Genomic DNA, 23,587 nt, shown 5'->3' with positions numbered 1-23,587 from the left:
AAAACTACTAATATTAATTATCTCGGTTAAATTTTGTTCTCTTAGCTACCTTATATTTTATTGATGTTAGGGTTCTTCCAATAGCTTATTTCAAATTTATTTCTATGTCGATGTTCAACTGTTATCTATCTTGACACACAAGGCGTTTATTTAGACTAGTTTGCACGACAGGTCAGGAATCTCTGCGATTGGGTGATTGGGATGGAGTGTCGAGACCTGTCATGCTATCTGAAAAAACGCCTCGTATGTTTCGACCCTTAAGATGCGATGACTCTAAGATTCTAGCTGCTCTACGGCTGTATTAGGGCATAGCCACACGAGCGTATTTACAGAATAAGATGATCTCAGATTGGTTAATTGGGTTGACGTATCGAGGCATGTCAAAAACACCTCGGCCCTTGAGGTGCATCTCCTTAGCAATGACTGCGATCCTAGTCGCTTGATGGCTGTATTAGGGCCATCCACACGAGGCGTATTTTCAGTTTGGTACGACATGACCGGAAGCTCTCCGGCTGGCTGGACTGGAAGCTCACAAGATACGCTTAACCAATCAGCCAATCGGAGAGCTTCCTGTCCTTTCAAGCCGACTGAAAAAACGACTCGTGTGGCTTGGCCCTTGAAGGCTGTAGTCTATTCCTCTTTAGTCTATAAGTATATTGATATAGAAATCTACAGCAAACAATAGCAGCCGTGTGGTTAGAATCGTAGATTCGTCTCTAAGGAATATTGCTCTTTTAGTAGCTTGGTAAATAATTTATAAATTAGTAAACCTATAGGCCTAAACTGGACTGCAATGTCTTCCAGAAGTACGACACCTACACTGAACGATTCCGCGAATCCAAAGATAAGGTACAGTACTAACAAGGACAGGGGCGCGACAGTCGAGGCCTGTACAAAATTGAAGAGTTCTCTACTGTTGCCTGACGCAGGCGACATTTGAGGCCTCTACGGTCGCAGGTCTCAACTGTCGGGGCTGTTCAAAAATTAAAGAGGCCTCAACTGTCGCCTGACACAGGCGACATTTGAGGCCTCTTTTTCAGGAGTTCACTACGGTCGCAGGTCTCGACTGTCGGGCCTGTACAAAAGTTGAAGAGGCCTCAACTGTTGCTTAACGAAGGCGACATTTGAGGCCTCTTTTTCAGGAGTTCTCTACCGTCGCTGGCCTCAAATGTCGCAGGTCTCTGTCGTCGCTGGCCTCGACTGTCGCAGGACATCGACTGTCGTTTGGCATCGACCCGTAATATCATAGATAAAAGATCGCATAAGAAGATATCCCATGGTATAGGGCGTTTATGTTGCAAATTTCACTGTTAAGTGAAGCCGATAGTCCTAGTAGTTGTTTTGGTGAAGCTGATAGTCTCTCATAATGTGCCGTTCAATACACTCACCTCGACAAAACAGTTATAATAGTCCGTAGTCGACAGTTATCGCCTTGAGTTGACAAAAAATCTTCTCATCATTTCTCTATGGTAATATTGTCTAGATATTGTATTGTAGGCTAGATAGACAGGTTTTCTCACGTGAATTGTATATGAGAGTCATCACCCTTTTTTATAAAAAGTTTATTCAAATTGTAATAATTTTGAGAGAAACAAAATTTATTGTTGATTTTATTTTGAAGGAAACGATAGCGGCCGTTCGGAACCTGCTGACCCAGAAGAAGTTGCACAAATTCGAGCTGGCGTCGATCGCGAATCTGTGTCCAGAGACCCCCGAGGAGGCCAAGGCTCTCATTCCCAGTCTGGAGGGCCGATTCGAGGATGAGGAACTCAGGCAGATATTGGAGGATATCCAGACCAAGAGGAGTCTCCAGTATTGAGGAGCTACAGTGCTCCCGAGGTAATATAGCCTTATTTAGATTATTCCTGTGATCAACTTACCTTATTACAGTATTTGGCACCGGCTCACGGGCAGTATTCTCTATTGTTATTACCTATTGTAATAGGTAATATTAATAGAAAGAATTTTTCTATGATGTCAGCTCATGAATCTTTTATAGATAAATAGTGATATGCTACGCATTCAATGTGATCACACCCTTAGTCTGTACGCAGCTCTACATTTATAGTGAGGTCCACGTTATAATGGCAGTTTACAATTGACAATACTGTTGCTGTCCTTTTCTATCATACAACAAAACAAATAGCGCTATCTCTCTCTCGCTTTGCAATGTTGTCCGTTTTCCAGAATATTTTATTTTTACTTTTGACGGTGACTGTACAAAAGTTGACAAACAATTCTCAGCCGCCATTGTTTTTCTTCATTCTATCAAAATATTTGAGTACACAAGTCGTATAATTGATTTAAAATGTATTTTTGAAACAATGAAATAATTTTTAGACATTACCGTATGAGAAACACAAATTAAAATACCTGAAATGACATTTTAAAAGTTGATACTAACCATCGTAGACTTCATCCATGCTTCAGTTAGCCTATACGCATAGGTTAGACCTCGTACCGGTATAAATAATATTGAAAGGTTATTTCAGAATTATTTCCATTGAAATTACTTATTTAAAATAGGATTTCTATTTTTCTGTTATTTTAAAAAGAAATTGGAATCGAATACTTACTAAATAACCTATTTTCTGTTGTTTTGAAATTCAGATTGTTGTATCACAGCATTTTACTTTCCTTGCCCTATTACCATAGGTAAGGAAAGTATTGCTTTCCAAAAAAAATTAAGGTACCCCAATTTCAAGTTTTCTATACGTTTCAAGGTCCCCTGAGTCCAAAAACATGATTTTTAGGTATTGGTCTGTGTGTGTGTGTGTGTGTGTGTGTGTGTGTATGTGTGTGTGTGTGTGTGTATGTCTGTGAACACGATAACTCCATTCCTAATTAACCGATTGACTTGAAATTTTAAACTTAAGGTCCTTATACCATGAGGACCCGACAATAAGAACTTCAATAAAATTCAATCCAAGATGGCGGAAAAAATGGCGGATAATTACTAAAAAACCATGTTTTTCACGTTTTTCTCGAAAATGGCTCTAACGATTTTCTTCAAATTTATACCATGGATAGCTATTTATAAGCCCTATCAACTGACATGAGTCTCATTTCTGGGAAAATTTCAGGAGCTCCGTAATATTATTGAGAAAAATGACGGATAATCACTAAAAAACCATGTTTTTCACGGTTTTCTCGAAAACGGCTCCAACGATTCTCTTCAAATTTATACCATGGATAGCTATTTATAAGCCCTATCAGCTGACATGAGTCTTATTTCTGGAAAAATTCCAGGAGCTCCGTAATATTATTGAGAAAAATGGCGGATAATCACTAAAAAACCATGTTTTTCATGGTTTTCTCAAAAATGTCTTGACCGATTTTTTCAAATTCATACCCTGTATAGTTATTTATCGGCTTTATTAACTGGAATGAGTCTCCTTTCTGAGAAACTAATGAGGGATCCTCCCCATCCTTGAGAAATGGACTTTGTAGCCTCTTTCTCGTGCATGAGGTAGGTAGGTAGAGCAGTTCATAAAAAGAACACATCGAGATATTTCATCTGTAGAACAGCTGTTTTGACGACTTTTAAAAAATATCGAATTTCACAATTTACACAGAGGAAAAAGTACTCTGAAAACAACTATACACATAACTTATACAGAAGTCTGATCGTAGTTTCAAATATGTTGCCGCCAATCGTCATTATGTTATTCTCGTTTAAGAATGAGGCTTATAGTTAGTTCAATGAGCAAGGAAAGTTGTGTGAGTGTACCACACCAGATTTTTAAATTAGCCGCCATTTCAGGTTTGTATAAAAATAAAAATCTGATCTCAGTTATGAAAGCATATTTTCGAATCAAATTATGAAAAAATATATTTTCCTGATTAATTTGACATTTAATTGATTATTTTATCAAGGAAATGATAATTATTATTAGATTAAATTTAATGGGATGAATTGAGTAACAGCTGTGTAGAGTCAGTGGCAAAATGGAGAGACTTGGCAACGTTTTTCTTCTATCTTTCTTCACTGCCATTATAACGTGGACCTCACTATAGACATTTCAAAACTTCGATAAATATTAAATTAACTGAACAATCAGTAATCTACTGATTGTTTCGGCAGGAATTTTACTGCTTAGTTTTATTTCGTCGAAATGCACTACATAATCAAGCAATGCTTGGTAAAGGTGCGTACAGATTAACGCGTCGCGAACACAAGCAATTCACCATTCAGCAGGTAATTATATCTGTATTTGTACAGAAACGGTAAAAGATACAGATATAAAAAGCTTGGCATCAGCTGATAAAACGTGAATTGCTCGTGTTCGCGGCGCGTAAATCTGTACGCACCTTAAGGTAACCGCCCACTGGAACCGTATTCAACCGATCCGTTCGGCCGTTGGATCGGACGAATCTGCCGGCCGTTAATCAGGCCGAACACGGTCGTCCATAGGAACCATTTACGTCAGTCTAGTTCAGTAGTCGGCTGAACTATTGAATAAATATTGAACCAACTACTATCATAGCCACCAAAAATTTTCATAAACAATGATTATATTGAGATTTTGAAATTGAATAAACAAATATTCACTAAATATTTTTTGGACTCAAAATAGTGTGTGAATTTTAATTTATTTGTAAAATAGCATAATATTATATTCTAGAATATTATAATAAGTTTTTTATTTTGTTTTATGAGCAATGAAGATGTTTAAAAAAAAATTAAAGTTATCATTTACATAACCTCTAGATTGTGTATTCCAAATTAAGGTTTAAAACAGATTTGGGCGAATGCCTGTTGTTTTTACCGGCATTGTATCTATTGTCTGTGAATAAATGAATGAATAAATTAGTTATTCATTATCAAGCAATCTTTGTTCACAGATTCCTTTGAACATCACGACGATGATATCTTTTGTCTCGCATATCCCACAATGGAACATGCTCTTGAACCAAACTTATCAACTTTTCATTGTCCATAGTTGAAACTTTATAAAACAGAACAACTTCAAAGAACAAACAAGACTGTGAAACAATTTTAGGTTAGGAACACTTTGTTGTCTCAGCTTGACTAGTTAGTTCGGCCGGATGGAGCCGGAAAATCCCATTCAATTCGGATCAAAAACTTGATCGGCCGGAGACGGCCGTGCACGGCCCTGTACTTGTTGCAATTGACGAGCATCTATTCCTTTCTTTGTTAGGAGATCGTTCGGTCGCGTTCGGTAGTTTTCGGCCGATGCTAGTTCGGACGAAAACGGCTCTAGTGGACGGCCCACCTAAAGATGCGTACAGATTTACGCGCCGCGAACACGAGCAATTCACTTTTCATCAGCTGATTATAATTATATGTGTCTGTACAGAAACGTCAAGATACATTTATATAAGAAACTTGGCATCAGCTGATTAAAAACGAATTGCTCGCGGCGCGTAAATCTGTACGCACCTTAAGACATGTCAGTGATTTGAGATATGAATCTGAGTGCCGGTTGCACTAAAGCCGGTTAAATTTTAATCGTGATTATTTTACGAGAACCATTCTTTTTTGAAAAGAAGCCTTCTCTGATCGGTTTTTATAAGCACAACCTAAAAGATGAAGAAACCTTGAAGGTTTCAAAGGTCAAATTATTCATATATTAATGAAAAATAATAATCATATTCTCGCGATGCTTTCAAATTCATCATAATTTTCAAAGTTAATCATTATTTTACAGTTTTAAGTGAATAGTGAGTGTTATTTTGTTATTCAATTTGGTCGGTAAACAATCTAAATTAGAACTTTTCTGTTTTCAAATGTTTGGACTAAAAATTGGACCTGAATTCAAGTGTATGGAACATATCCTACTTTTGGACTATTATTTATATTGTATAAATAAAAAATCGGGGTAGAAACAGTTTTAGGCTGTTCCTGTTAGTCCTTCCCCGATCATTTTAAAGAATCGAGTTCTGTTTATCAATAAATAAATAACGAGCGAAGTTCGGTGTCCCGATATTCATATTATTATGTATGACATAATTTAACACATATTTTTATGTATTCACAGATGTTGTGGAAGTCAAGGACTACCTGAGCTAGAAGAGAATCGATGGATTTATCATCAATAATGACGATCTCTGGACTCAAACAGCTAATCTTATGTATTATAATCTCTTGAGCTGGATCCGCTCCCAACAGTGACAGTGAGAATATATTTTCCATGAGTTGTTATTGGACTGTTTCCACTCAGCCCGGCCGAGCCAGTATGAATAATCCCATTAGAACGTATGGGGATTATATTTTCACTGTCACTGTTGTGTACGGATCCACTTGTAAATAGTAGGCTACCTTTTATTATCTCTAATTTCTAGTTTTGTCCGGTCTAGTTTGGTTTTTGTGTACGGATTATATTGTGTATATAGTAGCATAGCCAACTCTAATACAAGGCCCCGGCCTACGATATTGCAACGTCGCAGTGTAGGCCTAGAATCTAATACATGATTGGTGGAAAAGATCAGCTGGTATTTTTAAAAATCTTTTTTACCAATCATGTATTAGATTCTAGGCCTACGCTGCGACGTTGCAATATCGTAGGCCGGGGCCTTGTATTTGAGGTGGCTATGATAGTAGGCTACCTTTCAGTTATTTTTTTTTCGTTCATTAAAGGCCGTTTGCACAGTCAACGCTTGAACTGAATTTGATCAGCTGGTGGCTTAAACTAAAAATGAGCCACATTTTAACGAACGAGCAAAGACCTTAAAGAGATATAGACCCACAATGCCTATGCCTTCCCAATGATAGCTCTTACTTGAAATTGAAGGCCGCCATTGGCGTATTTTAGCACGAGATATTATATATTATTTATTTGTAATACGATAGATCACAAAGGCATTGGTGGCATTGGTATTTAATAATCTTATGGGTTGCCCCCTCAATGGCGGATTTCAATTCCAAGTACAACACTAGCGCTGCATGTGAGTCTATGCATCTTTAAGGTCTTTGCGAACGAGAATTGGATTTAATCCAGTCTAAAATGAAATTTAGTCTAAACTCAACGTTAGTAGACAAAAGGTTGATCACTCACAGGTGTATGATTCAAAGTGGTGGGGGGAACGCCAGCGTGACGTCACGTGTAGTAAAAATGTGATAGAGTAACCACACTGAGCATACAGTTTATTCTCTGTATCTTCAAATATATCGTCGTTTAATCTCCTCAAGATTGACCTAGAACTTTAAAATTCTCCATACTTATAGCGAATGAATCACCGATTCTAATGATGTTGTTAAATATTTCAAGTTCATTCAACTTTTATGAATAAAATGAAGTCGAAAGTTTTTCATGAATCTAAAAACGTGACACGAAAAAGTTAATAAGCTAGAAAAGCGTTAGTAGACAATGTTATACTATTATAATTTAAGATTAACCCTTAAAAAAATCTTGATAAACCAATGCATCGCAATAAACCGATCCCGATAAATCCTATGTATTTCATTCATTGTAAATGCAGGAGTGATCCGTGGTCTAGTGGATAGAGTGCTTGCGTAGCAGCATAGAGATCCCGGGTTCAAACCCCACTGAGAGCCAAAAGTTTTTTAAACAGATCACTCCCGTGTTATCGGATGGGCACGTTAAACTGTCGGTCCCGGCTGAAGTATGACAGTCGTAAGGCCCATTGACGGCTTAAATTATATATTCAGGCGGTGGAACATTCCCGCAAGGAACTCCCCACCAACAAAAGCCATACGAATTTATTTTTATTGTAAATGCACTGAACACATGCTGGTATCGAGCACATGTTCTACGAGAATCAAAATATCTCATCCCTGAAATTCACAAGCTGATGTATAACCAAACTACAAAATATAAACACGACCTAGAAGATGAAGAACCTTAAGGGTTTGAAAGGGAAGGCTAGGTGGTGTGGTTTTTGCTTTTATATGGCAAAATGCTTGTATTATTCAAATGTTTTAATAATTATTGTAAAGCAGAAACAGAAAGCTTGCATGTCAGAAAATGTTTGTGTTATTTGATTATTAAAAATTTGACTATACGACACCATATGATTTTCAAGAATGCGATATTCTGCCTACTCTGTACTACAGCCTACGTCACGGCAGCAGCTCCCCCACTCCAATTGCATTTCAACGAAAATACTATAGATGAGTGACCAACCTTCTGTCTACTAACTGTGGTTTAAACTGATACGGTGCAAACGGCCCTAACAATTATTCAGTTCATTAACTTTTTCTATTTTACAAGACAGATTTGTACTCTTTATTTTGTCTATAATTTGTCAGCGTAATTTATTTTATTTGAAATCACTTTTTCATTTAATATGTACATTAGTATGATCATGCAAAGCTGTGTTGTCCCTGAAGCGTAATAATTAGTCTGATTAGATTAGAGTTCTTTATACGTGTAAGTCACCTGTTTAAACTTTTTTTATTTAATTCCTATAATTTCTAATTGGACTATTGCTACTCTGTCCGGCCAAGCGTGTATGAATAATCACATTAAAACGTATGGGTATTATATATTTTATTTTATATTTTTTCAAGGATCAAATTAATGTGAACATTTCATTACACATACATTTTTACTTCATTAAGAAATGTGACTTAAATTGAGAAACTAAAAGATGAATGAATGAGAAGTTGATAACTAACAAAAACGTACAGATAAAGTGAAAATTATTTGCTTTTTCACCTTTACAATATCAATTAATATTTATAATATGAAAAACGTTTACTCCTGCAGACGCGAAAAATAAATTTTTACTGTAACATGTATTAAGAATAAGAAATATGACTTGAAAAAATAATAAGTGGATGAGAAGTTGATAACTGACAAAAAATTTACTTTTCCTCCACCTACTGTCTAAAGTAGGTACTTACTTTACTCCTGAAACCTAATACTAAAGTGTCACTTTTTCGCTCTCGGTAGTAAAAAACAGAAAAACTCCCTAGGGAGTAAAAGTGACTCCATTTAAATAACATGGGGAGCATCTCTATTTTGAAACTTACATTGTAATAGGTTAGAAGGTCTAAGCTCAGATGAAGAAGCATAATAGAGGTGTCTGTCATTGAGTCAACTGAATTCAATACCACAACCAGAAATTTGATCAACTCATGAAATATATGTTTGTATAATAATTATTATATTCTCAATATTAGTAAACGATAAAAATTTATACAATTTTAAAATATTTTATTCTATTCAAAATACCAGCCATCAAATATTTTTGATCTGCAATTCAAATCTGAACCGCGTGATCTGGAGTCAGCCATTTTTGGTAGCTGCTCAGCTGATATAATTGTTACAACTTTTGCCGATAGATAGCGCAATCGGCAGTGCAAATCAGACGACCGGTTTTTAGGTTTTAGATTTAGGTTATGTTGTTAGGAATCATTGTAACCAATACGTAAGTTATTAGAATGATTTTATTTGCTGTTTCTATAAAAAAATGTAGATGGAGGAAAAATGTTGTGTACATCACGAGCAAAAAATACTTTTTCTCCCTCAGGAAAATTGCTGCCCTCGGCTTCGCCTCGGGCTTCAAACTTTTTCCCACAGGGAGAAAAAGTCGTACTTTTCACTCTAGATATACAAATAACTATTTCCTACAGTTACGTTGAAAAGTGGCCATAGCTGCACTGATTACAGAACGCAAAGAATCACTTTTCCGCTCTAGTGCGGGGAAAAATGTTTTCCGCACTCCAGATTTGCAACATGGCAATGCAAAATAGTTAGTAGGTTATATGGAGCACCAGTGCAGCAAAATCAAAATTAAGTTGGTAACTGTGACTGTGGTGCACGTTATAAGAATCTTGAGGTGGTGGACAACAGTGGATGACAGCAGTTGACAGCACAGAGCCGCCCCCCCCCCGCCGTTCAAACACACATACTACATTCTATTTTATTTATTGATAATACAATTACACAGATATACATTTGATGCATTTCAGGCAATTTTACCCATAATTACCCATTTTTTTTCATATTCAATGGTAACTGTAGGAAAAACTTAATGTGAAATATGTGCGCAAAGTTCCTCTGCTGCACTCAAGAAACCATTCCGCCCTCGACGTTTCTTTCGGTGCAGCAAACTGTCACTTTGAGCACTTGTTGCACAAATAACTATTAAAAGTAATCGTTTTCAATTTTTCATATCATCAATATTAATTGTTAAGATTGATGCGAATGTGAAAAAACAATTTTCACTTAATCTGTACTTTTTTTAGTTATAAACTCCTCATCCACTTATTAATTTTGTCAATTCAAGTTATGTTTTTTTAATAAATGCTACAATGAATATGACTGATGTTGTGAAGATAAAAATACAAATTTCACTTGAGCTGTACTTTTTTGTTAGTTGTCAACTTCTCATCCACTTATTAATTTTTTCAATTTGTAGTGTTTCTTGATAAATATTGAAGTAAAAATGTATTTTTTACTTAATAGATTGCTAGTAAAAATGTATTTTTTCTTCAACATTTATCAAGAAACATGACAAATTGGTAAAAAATAATAAGTGAATGAGAAGTTGATAACTAATAGAAAAAGTACAACTCAAGTGAAATTTGTTTTTTCACCTTCACAGAATCAATCATATTTTACTGTAACATTTATTAAGAAACTTGTCTTGAATTGACAAAATTGAAAAGTGGATGAGAAATTGATTACCAACAAAAAGTTCTTTTTGTGAATTCAAAGTACTTTTTGTTGGTCATCAACCTATCAACTAGATCAATGTAACTTACAGAGCGCGAGGTCTACTGTTCACAGAACTACTAGTTTGAAGAAGAAACATTTGTACTAGATACATTTAAATAGGTGGCATCTTTTCCAATTCAAATAATATTTGTTTATATATAAATGTTGGCAAAAATGCATTTCTTGCTTCCGAAGGAGCAAAAACATTTTCGGCTTTTCAAGTGAAAATTGACTCTTTACATTCACTACATCAATCTAAATAATTGACCGAGCGAAGTGAAGTCTAAGATTCAAGTCGACGGTTTGTCATTTCTATTAATGTTTAAATGTAAATGTTTATATGTTGCGCATTTACGGCGAAACGCGGTAATAGATTTTCATTAAATCTGACAGGTATGTTCCTTTTTTAATTGCGCGTCGACGTATATACAAGGTTTTTGGAAATTTTGCATTTCAAGGATAATATCAAAGGAAAAAGGAGTCTCTTTCATACGCCAATATTAGAGTGAAAATCAGACTATAGAATATTATTCATCATAAATCAGCTGACACGTGATTACACAGATGTGTGGAGAAGCCAGTCTATTGCTGTATTTCCATAAGGTCTATAGTTTTAATCAGGTACTTGTGGATCAGAATACTGCGTGAGGTCTACTGTTCACAGAACTACTAGTACTAATAATTAATATTGGTAATATGAAAAACTGAAAACGTTTACTACTTCAGACACGAAAAGTTTTTTTGAAATTATTATAGCTGCGAAAAAGCAAAAGGTAACTTGATCCTTAAAGGTGCGTACAGACTCGCTCTGCTCCGCAACCGAACGTCACTCCTGCAGAGCGATTGATGATCGACCGGGGAGCAAGAGTGGTTCGACCGGGGAACGCGAGAAGATCTAACATCTTCCGTAACGTTCATGATGGGTGCGGGGCGGAGCGACTGTGGTTCGATGGAGGAACGAGGGCGGAGCGTGCTCGGTGCGGGTTGGAAGCGCGTATATGTGTACGCAGCTTAAGGTGTGCGTACAGACTGAAAATGGGGTGTCACTGAAGGGGGTTCATTTTTGTAGTGAAAGGGGCTTTCATTGTATATTTCAGACTCCTGTCAGCATTCCTTATGAGTAATGCCAATGCTTTTTGGTCTCCAAATGATGACAGTTTGAAGTGAATCTCAGAGAGTAAAGTAATTTTGGAAAAAATATTTTAAATAAAGGATACTTTATGTTCTTATATTGTATTTTTAAATAATACTTTGGAAAATATACATCAAGATTCTGTACTAAAGGCGTTCAAAAATTAGGTACACCCAATTATGTATTTTATACAATCAAAATATTTATCTCTTTCCTGTATAGGGCTACTTGTAATATAAATATAAAGAAAATAAAAATCTCAGTACCCTTTTTTTAAAATATTTTATCACAACATGTTTCGGTCATTTATGCCATTTTCAGGCTAAAAAAAGGGTACTGAGATTTTTATTTTCTTTATATTTAAATCAAAATATTGCCTTTATTATGTCAATAGTATGTATTTGTAATGTTTGTAATATTGTCTTCATTATGGATGACGTATTTGTAATGCTTGTTTCACTTTTAATGAATAAACTTTGTATTCTTCATAATCTCTGTCTTTTGAGCCTAGTTTATACGATGCCAATTGGCGAGACAATTGTTGTCTTTGGACAATTGTCATCACGTGGTTGCGGATTGTCGGAGGCCAGGCCAGTTAAACGAGAAGATGTTAAGTGGCCAACTATTGCTACGACAGTCGAAAACTGAATATTATACAGCTGACTCAAATCCTATAGTGAGGTCCACGTTATAATGACAGTATTTGATAAAATTTGATCATAGAGAAACTTCAGCGTATAGATATCCCATGGTATGGGGAATTTATGTCGCAACTTTTACTGTTATCTCAAGCCGATTACTGTCAATTATTGTCAATTTTTACTGTTTTGTTGGGGTGAGAGTGTATGAACGGCACAATTTGAGAGACTACCAGCGTCACACAGCTGCATGGGAAAGAACTGAGTGAACTATCGGCTTGGGATAACAGTAAAAGTTGCGACATAAACGCCCTATACCATGGGATATCTACTTATGCTATCGTTTCTCTATGCTTTGATGTTGCTATCCTTGTCTATCATTCGACAAAGCAGGTAGTACTATCTTTTACTAGCTCCGCAACGATGCCAAATCTGTTTTTGACATTGTATAAATATAATTAATTAAGGCAGAGAACAGACAACGCTGTTCTTCTATCTGTATCCACTGACATTATAACGTGGACCTCACTATAGCATTTTCTTTAAAATTAAACTAAGGTGAAAACATGGCTGAATGCTCGTCGTCTGTCGTGTCCCGTGAGGACTTGGAACGAATGTTAAACCAGCTATGCAAGGAATTTATCAGTGAGTCTTGCAATATGCTGGAAGAGGAGATATACAGAGTGTTTCATAAGTAGTGTCGAACATTCTAGGGTATTGTTCCTGGATGATAGGAGACTACAAATGTCGTATTTTTAGCGGTCATCCTTATAGCTGCCATTTTGTTTTTTTTTTTTTCACTTGGGAATTTTTATCTCAAGAATGAAATGTTGTATTGATCTTGCAATCGGTTGCAAAAAAGCCGGGTCATTTTCAATCCTGATTAATTCCAGTAGATCCATCTTTTGAAATGGTCTTCTCTGATTTGGTTCACGTGAAGTTAATCAGGATTCAAATTTAACCGGTTTTTGTGCAACTGGGCCTTTGTGAGGGAAATTTTTGCATTCCTCTGGGAATAAATCTCAATTTACTGTGATTAGAATAGTTATTTGTGCAACTAGTGCGCAAAGTGACAGTTTGCTGCACCGAAAGAAACGTCGAGGGCGGAATGGTTTCTTGAGTGCAGCAGAGGAACTTTGCGCACGTATTTCACATTAAGTTTTTCCTACAGTTACCATTGAATATGAAAAGTGGGTAATTATGGGTAAAATTGCCTGAAATCCATCAAATGTTTTTCTGTATAATTTTATTATTGATAAAAACCTTAATTTATTGTCAAATTGAATAAAAATGTTGTCCTTGGTTATAATATCTAATTAATAATAATTAGCGCGTTGTGCTTTGGTTGCACCTCTGCTCACTATAGCAGCCACAGCAGTCACTGTTACCAACTTCATTTTGATTTTGCTGCACTGTTGCTCCATATAACCTACTAAGTATTTTGCGTTGCCATGTTGCAAATCTGGAGTGCAGAAAAATTTTTCCCGCACTAGAGCGGAAAAGTGATTCTTTGCGTTCTGTAATCGGTGCAGCAATGGCCACTTTTCAACGTAACTGTAGGAAAAGAACATTTCTGTATGAATGTTATTATACCGGTAATTTCTTCTTTCTTAATGAACTTTTTATGCTTTTGTACTCCAGACCGAAGCTCGGTCCCCGATATTATAATATGAAGTAGGTATTCGACTGAGTGAATTTTTCTTCAGATTTTTCCTTCAATTCACACATTGATTCAATAGCTGCTAGGGCCAACCAACAAATGGGGTTTATTCTGAGGACCTGTTCGCCCTTTAGTGATGTAGAGCCTTTGATTCTGATTTATAAGTCACTAGTGAGAAGCTTGCTAGAATATGCCTCACAGATATGGAATCCATATCATATGGATAGAATAAATGTTCTAGAACGGCTGCTTCAAAATAAGTTTTTAAGAATCATGTTCTATAAAAAATTTAATCGTTTTTGTCCTTTTGATTTCCCAACAGAGTCACTGAGAACTTTATTCCATATTACATCATTAAAAGTTAGGCGTGATGTTAGAGCACTTATTTTTCTTTTTGATCTCTTAAATAATGAAATTGATTCATCATACTTGCTATCTAAAATGAATATTTATATCTCACCTGTGGCTCGTCGATCTGAATTTTCTTTTCTGGTTCCTCGTTCCAGAACACTTAGAAATTACAATTCTCCTCTCAACAGAATTCAGAGAAGCTACAATAGTTTGTCCGGGCACCTAGATCTCTTCTGGTTCTCTCGCGCTAAATTCCGAAAAGCTCTATACAATGGTCTGGTCTGAGCATTGATATTGTGATCTGGTCTACATCGATCATTTTTTCATGTATGTGTGGGTGTGCATATGTTTTGGGACTTGGAACTCATTAATAAGTTATATTTTGGTTATTTCATTCTTTTAATACTTGTGTTATTAGAATTTTATATTATCCATTTTTGGACCTTCTATGAGTAGTATTTCGATGCTTTGTATTCATCTCATCTTTTCATATATTTTTTTTTTAAATTACCGTATTGTATTTTTCCATATTATCATTTTGTACCTTATTACCATATGTAATAGAGAAAATATTACCATTTGTACCTTATTTCTTTTTATGATTTTTTATAAGTTTTCTATATATTATATTTTAAGATTTTGCATTTTCTTGTAAAGGAGACATGTTTGGGGAAACCCGTTGTCTCCATTGTAAATTAATAAATAAATAAATAAATAGTCTTATAGTTGTTCACTTAACAAATTTTCAGTCCTTAATTATTTTCACAAAGTAATTAATCGATAATTATTGTATTAATGCAATAAAAACTATATCAATTGCATTCATTCCATCAATAATAATTTATACTTTGCTTGCTATAAAAGGAGTGATATGGGAACCAGATAGGATAATATTAACAATGGAAGGTTCATCTCGAATCCACTAGAAGTAGAAACCAACAAGAATGAATTTTCAATTTATTAAAATTTTACACTATCACTCAAGATTTACTTTCACACTATTAAAAGTAGTGTTATGGAAGCCAGATACTAGTATTGACAATGACGATAATATAGATGCATTACCACTAGGCCTATTACTGTTTGAGCTATTTTTATCTATGAAACTTCTCGCTAAAAACCAAGGATCACAAAAAGCTTGTATGATATTTGCCACTTAGCGAAATATTTCGCTATATTCCAAGGAAGTATTACCATAGAAGCATACCATAGATGGGATAGCATAAGAAGATATCCCATGGCCTATAGAGTATCTACATTCCAAATTTCAACCATTTTTTGTTAACTCAAGCCGATTTCTGTCTATCATGGCCGGGTGAGAGTGTAAGAGCGTCACAGTATAAGAGACTACCAGTATCGTATAGATCCACGAAAAAGAAGTACGTGGACTATCAGCTTGAGTTAACATTGAGAATTGAAAATTAAACGCCTTATACCATGGGATACCTTCTTGTGCTATCCTTAATCTATGGAATTACTTGGTGTAGAAAATTATAATTTCAAATCGTTTTCTGCAAAATCTTCCATTTATGAGTAAAGCAAAATAGTATATTACGCTACAAGCACAGAAAGTTAGTGTTTACGGTATGAGGATAGTTTCCCGGTCGAGGCTTGCAGAGCCCGGGAATATGTTATCCGAATACCGTGAACACCTTTCTGAGAGAGTCGCGTACGATATTTTTCGCCACACTACAGGTATAGCTGACGCCAAAAAGTTAGGCGGTTTCGTGGGTCTCTTGTGCGTTCCAACAGCTGATGTTGTCAAGTAGAGTTGTCATCTAGCTTGGCTTAGGTGATGATTTTTAAATCAAAAGAGACAATAAATAGGTGCATTGCATCAGCTGTGAGTAGGTTACACCATGTGACCCACGAAGCTGCCTAACTTTTTGGCATCAGCTATATAAGAGTAATAAATTGAATAAGAATGTTTTATGAGGGGGGGGGAACTTTGATGTCTCATATCTCGAGAACCAGACGTCGTAGGGTACTCAATGTGGGGTGGAAATTTCCGATCTCACCCTCCTGAACACAATGCACCATATGTCGCAGTTGTCCAAACACATTTTCAAAAAGCGGCCGGAAAGGGTACTCTTTCCGGCCTTAGCCGGAAAGAAACCTGTTCTGACGTCAGACGAGAGTCTTCTGCAAACAGAGTCTTTCAGATCTACGTAGGGACTGGAAAACAGCTGCTTTCTGTGCAGTGTGGCGAAAAAGTAGGTATCGAGGACATGGGAAGGATCAGGGAATATTATTGCATTAAATGATCAACACCATATACAATACGGACATCCTTTATTGAATAGAATGCATTCTGGTCTTAATTTAATAATAATAGACAAAAGGTATCATCAATCAAATAGACAAATCCATAACTTCTTCTCTAATAATAAAAAAGCACTTTAAACACAATTAATTTACCACTTATTAATATATACTGATAAATTTCATTAACCGTTAATGATCACATTCATATCAATATATATATCATTTTCATAATAATATAGTTATGTGAAATTTTGTCATTGACAATGCAATGCGACCGCTAAAATCAATAACTTTATTTTTATTGAATTTTAAGACACGACAATACATCACTATACACATATTTGTTCCAATACGTATAAGGTGGAAATAATTATTATCTATAATGTAATGCGCGCGCGCACTCTCTCTCTCACACACACAGTACACACACATCTCAAGCATTATAGACTATAATCCATAAGTCTCAACGGAATTCTATATAAGCGTAGTGGGGGACAGGTCTCTTCATGATATTATTCACATTAAAAATACCCTACTAAAGACTGCTCTTCACTTTCTATTTCAGCACTGATAAGATAGACGCGAGTTAAAATCAATCACCTGATTGTTCCCAGACTAGACAAAATTAATTCAGGTCGGATTGCATTGAATTTATATTTATAAAAAAAGACAAAAATTAATAGTAAACTTCTACCGATTGTCATAAATATGACCTATCAGTTTGTGTATGTAATTAAGCGTAATTGTACAGACTTTCATAACTCATGTGAGGAGGAATCACATCAGTGTATTTAGGATGAAAAAATTGATAGAAATTAAACTCAAACCAGGTACCATATAAGGATGAAAAATTAAATCAAGCTTCCAAATTGTTTTATCTACAACAAAGCTTGTATATTAGTTTGCACAAGAGAATCTTCAAAACATTTTTGAACTTCTTCAAAAAAGCATGTAAAGGTGCGTACAGATATACGCGCCGCGAACATGAGCAATTCACTTTTAATCAGCTGATGCTAAGCTTTTTATATTTGTATCTTACCGTTTCTGTAAAATACAGATATAGTCAGCTGATTAAAAGTGAATTGCTCATGTTCGCGGCGCGTATATTATCTGTAGGCACCTTAAGATGCCTGTCTATTTTTTCAACAAAGCTTGTATGTTAGTTTCTTACAAGAGAATCTTCAAAAGTCTATTTTTAGATACCTGTCTAACAGCGAAATAACAACAAATTAACTTTGAAAATAGTGTCAGAATCATGTTATACAGAATGGGCACAAAATCACTCGCTGATATCAACTTCACTTTCAATATTATTACAATCACTTACTCCTACATCATAACAATCGTCATTACCCTTAATGTAATTAATAATTATAATACTCTTTATAAAACGAACGCTTTGATTTTGTCTTTATTTAAAAATGGAACACTGGTATTATTTGCTTTGTATACAGGCACTACACAACCGTTAGAATTGTTTGTTCTTCAGAGATGACTATGGTAACAACAAATTTAGAAGTTTTTGTGAAAATTGTAAACACAAGTTTAATGCTGCTAGATAAAATTGAAAGGAGATTATTGCCTAGATTTTTTTTTATATCGGGGTGAGAAAATAAATAGAGAAGTGGTAAGGGTGGCACATCACAGCTTTCAAATTAGGCCTTTCATGTATTTTGTTGTTGTTCTATTATAATATTCTCATTGTGCCATAAGATAAACTAGAATACATATGTATATACTATGTATAATACATAAAACATCTAACACATACGGTACCTAAACGACTACAGTCCAGTTTTTTCATTATTGAATAATAATAGATAATCAGACAAATTTCATGCATTTTTCACGTGTATTTTCGTAACACAACCTGACAGTTCATTGGAGATCCACCATGACTTTCTCAAATTTATAGCAAACTAATGTCTATCAACATTGAATTTTTTAGCGTTTAAATAATTATAATTAAACATTACACTAATAATACTTTCAAAATAGATGAGCATTTTATTCGAGTTATCAAAGTTGGGGAAATTAATTAACATTGACAAGGGGAATAGATAATCACAAACATTTTTTGTAATAAAAATAATCTACCGGTCTTCAAATTTGAAAATTTTATTTCTTTCAAAATCAAATCTACATTTGAAATACAAAGACAATCACTTGAATTTCGGGAAATGTTTCAAATTTTAAACAATATAAAAGTGGATTTTTATAAAAATGAATGTTCAGCTAATTACCCCTTTACACTACTACAAGATAAAAAGAGGAACGATGTGAAGATATGCTTATTTCAGTATTGTTGGCAGGCAATGAGGTACACAAAAAGATACAAAGACCCGGTTGCATTTTAACCGTGATTAATTCCACGAGAACCAATCAGAGAAGGCGTTTTTGAAGAGACGGCTTCTCTGATTGGTTCTCGTGGAATTAATCACGGTTTAAATTTTAACCCGCTTTTGTGCAACCGGCACAAAGACTTTTCTAAGAAAGCATTGATGACATAAAAAGGAAAAATTGATGACCCAAGAATAATCTTCCAAACATTTTTTTTTGAAAAGAGAATCACCTTCACTTTATTGCCATGTAATTGGAGAAGCTTTTTTGTCTATTTGCTCATCGATAAATTGCCAAATATCTGTAATAATGCAACAATCTCAACACTCTCACTGTATAATTTATTACTGTAAATTAATATTATTTAGCAAGTTTATATACTGTATAGTTTATCGAATAAAAAGACATATTACATTTGTGTCAACCCTTGTACAAGTTTATAAAATAAGCAATCAACCGTATCAGAAATTTACCCTACACATAATACAAATATTAAACTATTTTGGTACCTTAGGTGTAGTATTATATTCTGTCCAATTATTACACTATTATTATAATATATATAAATACACAGACACAAGTGCTCTAACAAGTAGTAAAGATAGATTTCATACTATAACTATTACCATTAATGACTATGTTGTGTAATTTAAATTATGATATTTGGAGTTACTTTACTTCTTTTTTCACTAAGTTAATATATATATATAGATTTTATTAAGCACACAGATTTCCAACATGAAAGGGTATCACAACAATTAGATTAGAAAACATGTCAATATATAATATATAGTAATGATCATTTTTCATCCATAGTTTTTTCTGTTTATTTTCATTCACAAACACATTCGCTCGTCAATTTGTGTCGCTAAGTAGAGGCAATGTTACAATGTTCAATGTCTTTTAAATCCCAAAAGCAGTTCGGAAGATCTTGTCTAGTCTGTAGGTTTTTCGTTTCACAATTATTATTATTACCGTATTATTATAAATAGAGCTTGTACTGAGATGAACTACTTATTAGTAGAATAATTTATTGTTTGTTTTAAAAAACGTGCCAACAGTCTTCGATAGGAGGAAATAATTATTAATGTCCAGCGCATTCATTCAAAACCCGTACATGATTAATCCTAAAATACACACATATACATACATTATTTCTAGTTGGTATTCGAGAGATAATACAGAAGATTGAAATGTTTCACTCGTTTAGGGAAACCCCAAACCACGACTAATCTTACATCTTAACAACTAACAGACAAAATATTAATATTTTTACTATGGCAATTGCTTTATATAGGCGATCAATGTATCCACACATTGTTTTAAAAATACTAATGATAAGTTTACTTATTTTTCTCTTTAAAAATTACACAATTCCTAGTGACAAAACAATATTGTACTGGGAAACAAAAACAAAAACTATACTCTTAGTTATTATTAGTATCAACAGTATCTTAATTGGTAATAGAAAAATAAACTGTTGAATTTTTTTCAAATTTCAAATTGTTAAATTCGTAACATGGTTTTGGTAAGTAAGCGTTTTGTTCACCAAGAACCAGCTGAAGGATTTTTGATATTTTTTTTAGAGAGAGATGAAACTATCCAAAGTAAACCTATCTCCCATTTCTAGTCAATACTTTTTCAATTTTTTTTGTCAATGTTCTCCATTTTCTTTCAACTCATTGAGTATTAATCTTTATTCAGTCAACAAACAAGTTTGTCAAATTTCAATCGCTGTTACATAAATTTATGTAATTATTATAAAATTCATTTAATTATCATTTGGTGAATGATGTAACAAAACAATACATGTACCACAGTAGTATTATAATTATTTGGTAGCGCATTTTCGTTTACATTACAGAAAGAATGTTATGTTAATTCACTCACTAACTTGTACTATATTGGAATACATATACAAATATAATATGTTAAAGAAAGACTTTGACTCGGACATTTTTTTCTCTAAATTAGGGAAGACTGTGCTGCTAACATTTTCTAATTTATCAACAAAAAAATTGACACCGCCCTAGTTAATAGGAACACAAAATTATGTTGTTTGAGAAAAAATGTATTAAAATGTGTGTTTTTTAGCAACACACATGGTCCCGTTAAATCTATCACTTGAATAAATTCTAAATTTGTTCAGGCGGAGTACTGAGAACCTACAGAAGTTTACGTTTATTTAGTCAAATTTCGCAATTGACTTAATTTTTCAAGGAAATTGATAATTTTTGCTGTAAGTTAATTGGCCCAGCTATGTTTCAGTATTTATTCCACGAGTTCAATTAATTAATCAATCAATTTCATTAATATGCGTTCAAACACAACGGATTATAGACCGTTAATAAGAATATCTAAGATTTTCTTTTGATAAACATTAATTTTGGCAAGAAATCTCCTATAATAAAATTCAAATCTACAATGCATTTTGAATTCAACAATACTGTACATTCAAAAAACATTAGACTACCTTTAGAATATCTCAACTGATTAGACAGACCGTAGTTTCATTCATGATATATCCAAAGTTTTGGAAGCCTATCTGCTAACCAATATCTCTTGGTTTAACAGAAATCAAAATCAATTCCTGATTTTTCTTTTCAAGATGACTTATATTTGATAGGCCTAGCGAGGTTCAACAAATGTTCAAACTTCAATTATAGATTTAAATTACTTTTCAACGACAATTACTAACGTTAATGATAACCCATTCGTTTGGTAACTCACAATGATTACATCTAGCTTAGAAAATATATAGAATAACAGAATGGGTTCTTCTAACATCTATCATATTATATAATTCACTAATAAGACCAGAAATGAGATTAATTTGTCTATCAAGTATCATTACGAAATTTAGAGTTGCAATTATTCTGCTAAATTTGCTAAACGAATTGAACACAACGTGATTCAATAAACATAGAAAAATTAAAACATAAATTGAATAGACACAGGAATGTTGAGTTTCATTAATGAATTCGAATACTTAATAATTAATTAAGGCCTCAGTTTGCAACAACGAGATGGTTACAATAAACTAAATTCAAGTTTACAGATTACGATAAAGCATGATTCGAAGATTCTGTCTAGAAGTGTGGAGGGGGTTGAAGTACAAAATTATAATAATCAAAGATTTTGAGAAATTTGTACCAATAAACCCCCACCACATTGCTCTTATCCGGGGCTGATTCTCAAAAATTATCATCATTAACACTGACTAGCTTGCGAGAAATATTATTCAAAAACACAGCGATTTTTTTCATTTATTGCCAAGGAAAGCTGTGAACTTTTTGAAAAGACACACCGTATTTCTGTTAACGTTTACATGATAACACTGGCAGACATAATAACATTAATCTAAGACTATTCTGGATGGCAGTAGTATCTTGGAGTAGTTGATCATAACCTAACTATCAAGGAAACTCAAATTTATCAGTCGAATGCACTGTCCAACATACCCAACATACACTCACTCAAGTCATACATACTCGAACAGTGCACCTCTGAATCTATCAAACAATAATTATAAATAAAAAGTTAAAAGTGTACCGTAGTTTCGACCAAGTCTTACTTTACAACTACCTAGAGAGAACAAAAATCTCAGAAGTTCAACACAAACACACACTCACTAGATATGAATATTATCAAATTATTTGGAATTTACTCGGCTTTAAACCTTGAAAATGTTACTCACTTAGTCTCTAAAATTACTTTGATTACTGAACACGTTATTTAAATTGCACTCAAATTGTTTGTATTTCCCTCAAAAGGCACTGAATGACCGCAACAATTTTTTTGTGTTTATCCGGTTTCTTGTCGAAGTCATCTTATCACAACCGTAATCATCATCATCATTATCATTTGCGATTACCAGATTCGAAATTTGAATTTTATTGATTTGAAAAATTGCAGGCCTGGTTGATTGGTGTGTGAGAGTGAGAGAGAATGAGAGAGCAATCAAACCCTCTCTCATTAGTCAGGCAGGTTCGTTGATTAGAATTCAATCAATTAGAATTAATTTCGTAGATTAAAATGTGCCATTAATCAATTAAAACACCCTGTCATAATGAATATGATACAATTGTTATACCCAAAGTTGCGAATGAGAAGCTTGAAAATGTTGGTAAGATTACATGAGGCGCCAATGCCCAATCATCACAATCAATAGGCTACAAAATATAGACAGAAATTGACAACAAAATTTAGACAAAATCATCAACATCACACACCTAAATTGAGCAAATTTTTATGAAAAAAATACCCACAAAACTTAGTAATTATTGTGATGCAGCAAACTAAGAGAAACTAATAATAATTATAACTGAAACAAGATTGTAAGATGAAGACTAAAGTAAAATAGTTTAGTCAAATGTACCAGTCTAATAGGTTACAAAATGGAAACATTCTTGTACATAAACTCACAATAATTAAAAAATAATTACCCTAAAACAAAACTAGATTAGACACTAAGTAACTGAAACAAATTGCACTAGAGACAGTAGGGGGTATTATGATCTCAAAAAATTACTTCTCAACATTATTTAGTTAC

At 34.1% G+C, this 23,587-nt stretch overlaps 1 protein-coding gene across 1 annotated transcript in view; it reads left to right on the top strand.

Moving 5' to 3' along the window:
* Positions 1-1,834, top strand: part of LOC120352799 (DNA-directed RNA polymerase II subunit RPB4-like) — a 2,717-nt gene extending 883 nt beyond the window's left edge. The window contains exon 2 of the mRNA XM_039435048.1: positions 1,617-1,834. Coding sequence (XP_039290982.1) covers positions 1,617-1,819 — 203 coding nt within the window. The 3' untranslated portion in view covers positions 1,820-1,834. The remainder of the gene's footprint in view (positions 1-1,616) is intronic.
* The last annotated feature ends 21,753 nt before the right edge of the window (positions 1,835-23,587 follow it).

This window comes from Nilaparvata lugens, chromosome 8, assembly GCF_014356525.2.
Source record: "Nilaparvata lugens isolate BPH chromosome 8, ASM1435652v1, whole genome shotgun sequence".
NCBI classification, from domain to species: Eukaryota; Metazoa; Arthropoda; class Insecta; order Hemiptera; family Delphacidae; genus Nilaparvata; species Nilaparvata lugens.
This window is presented reverse-complemented; position numbering and strand designations above follow the sequence as displayed.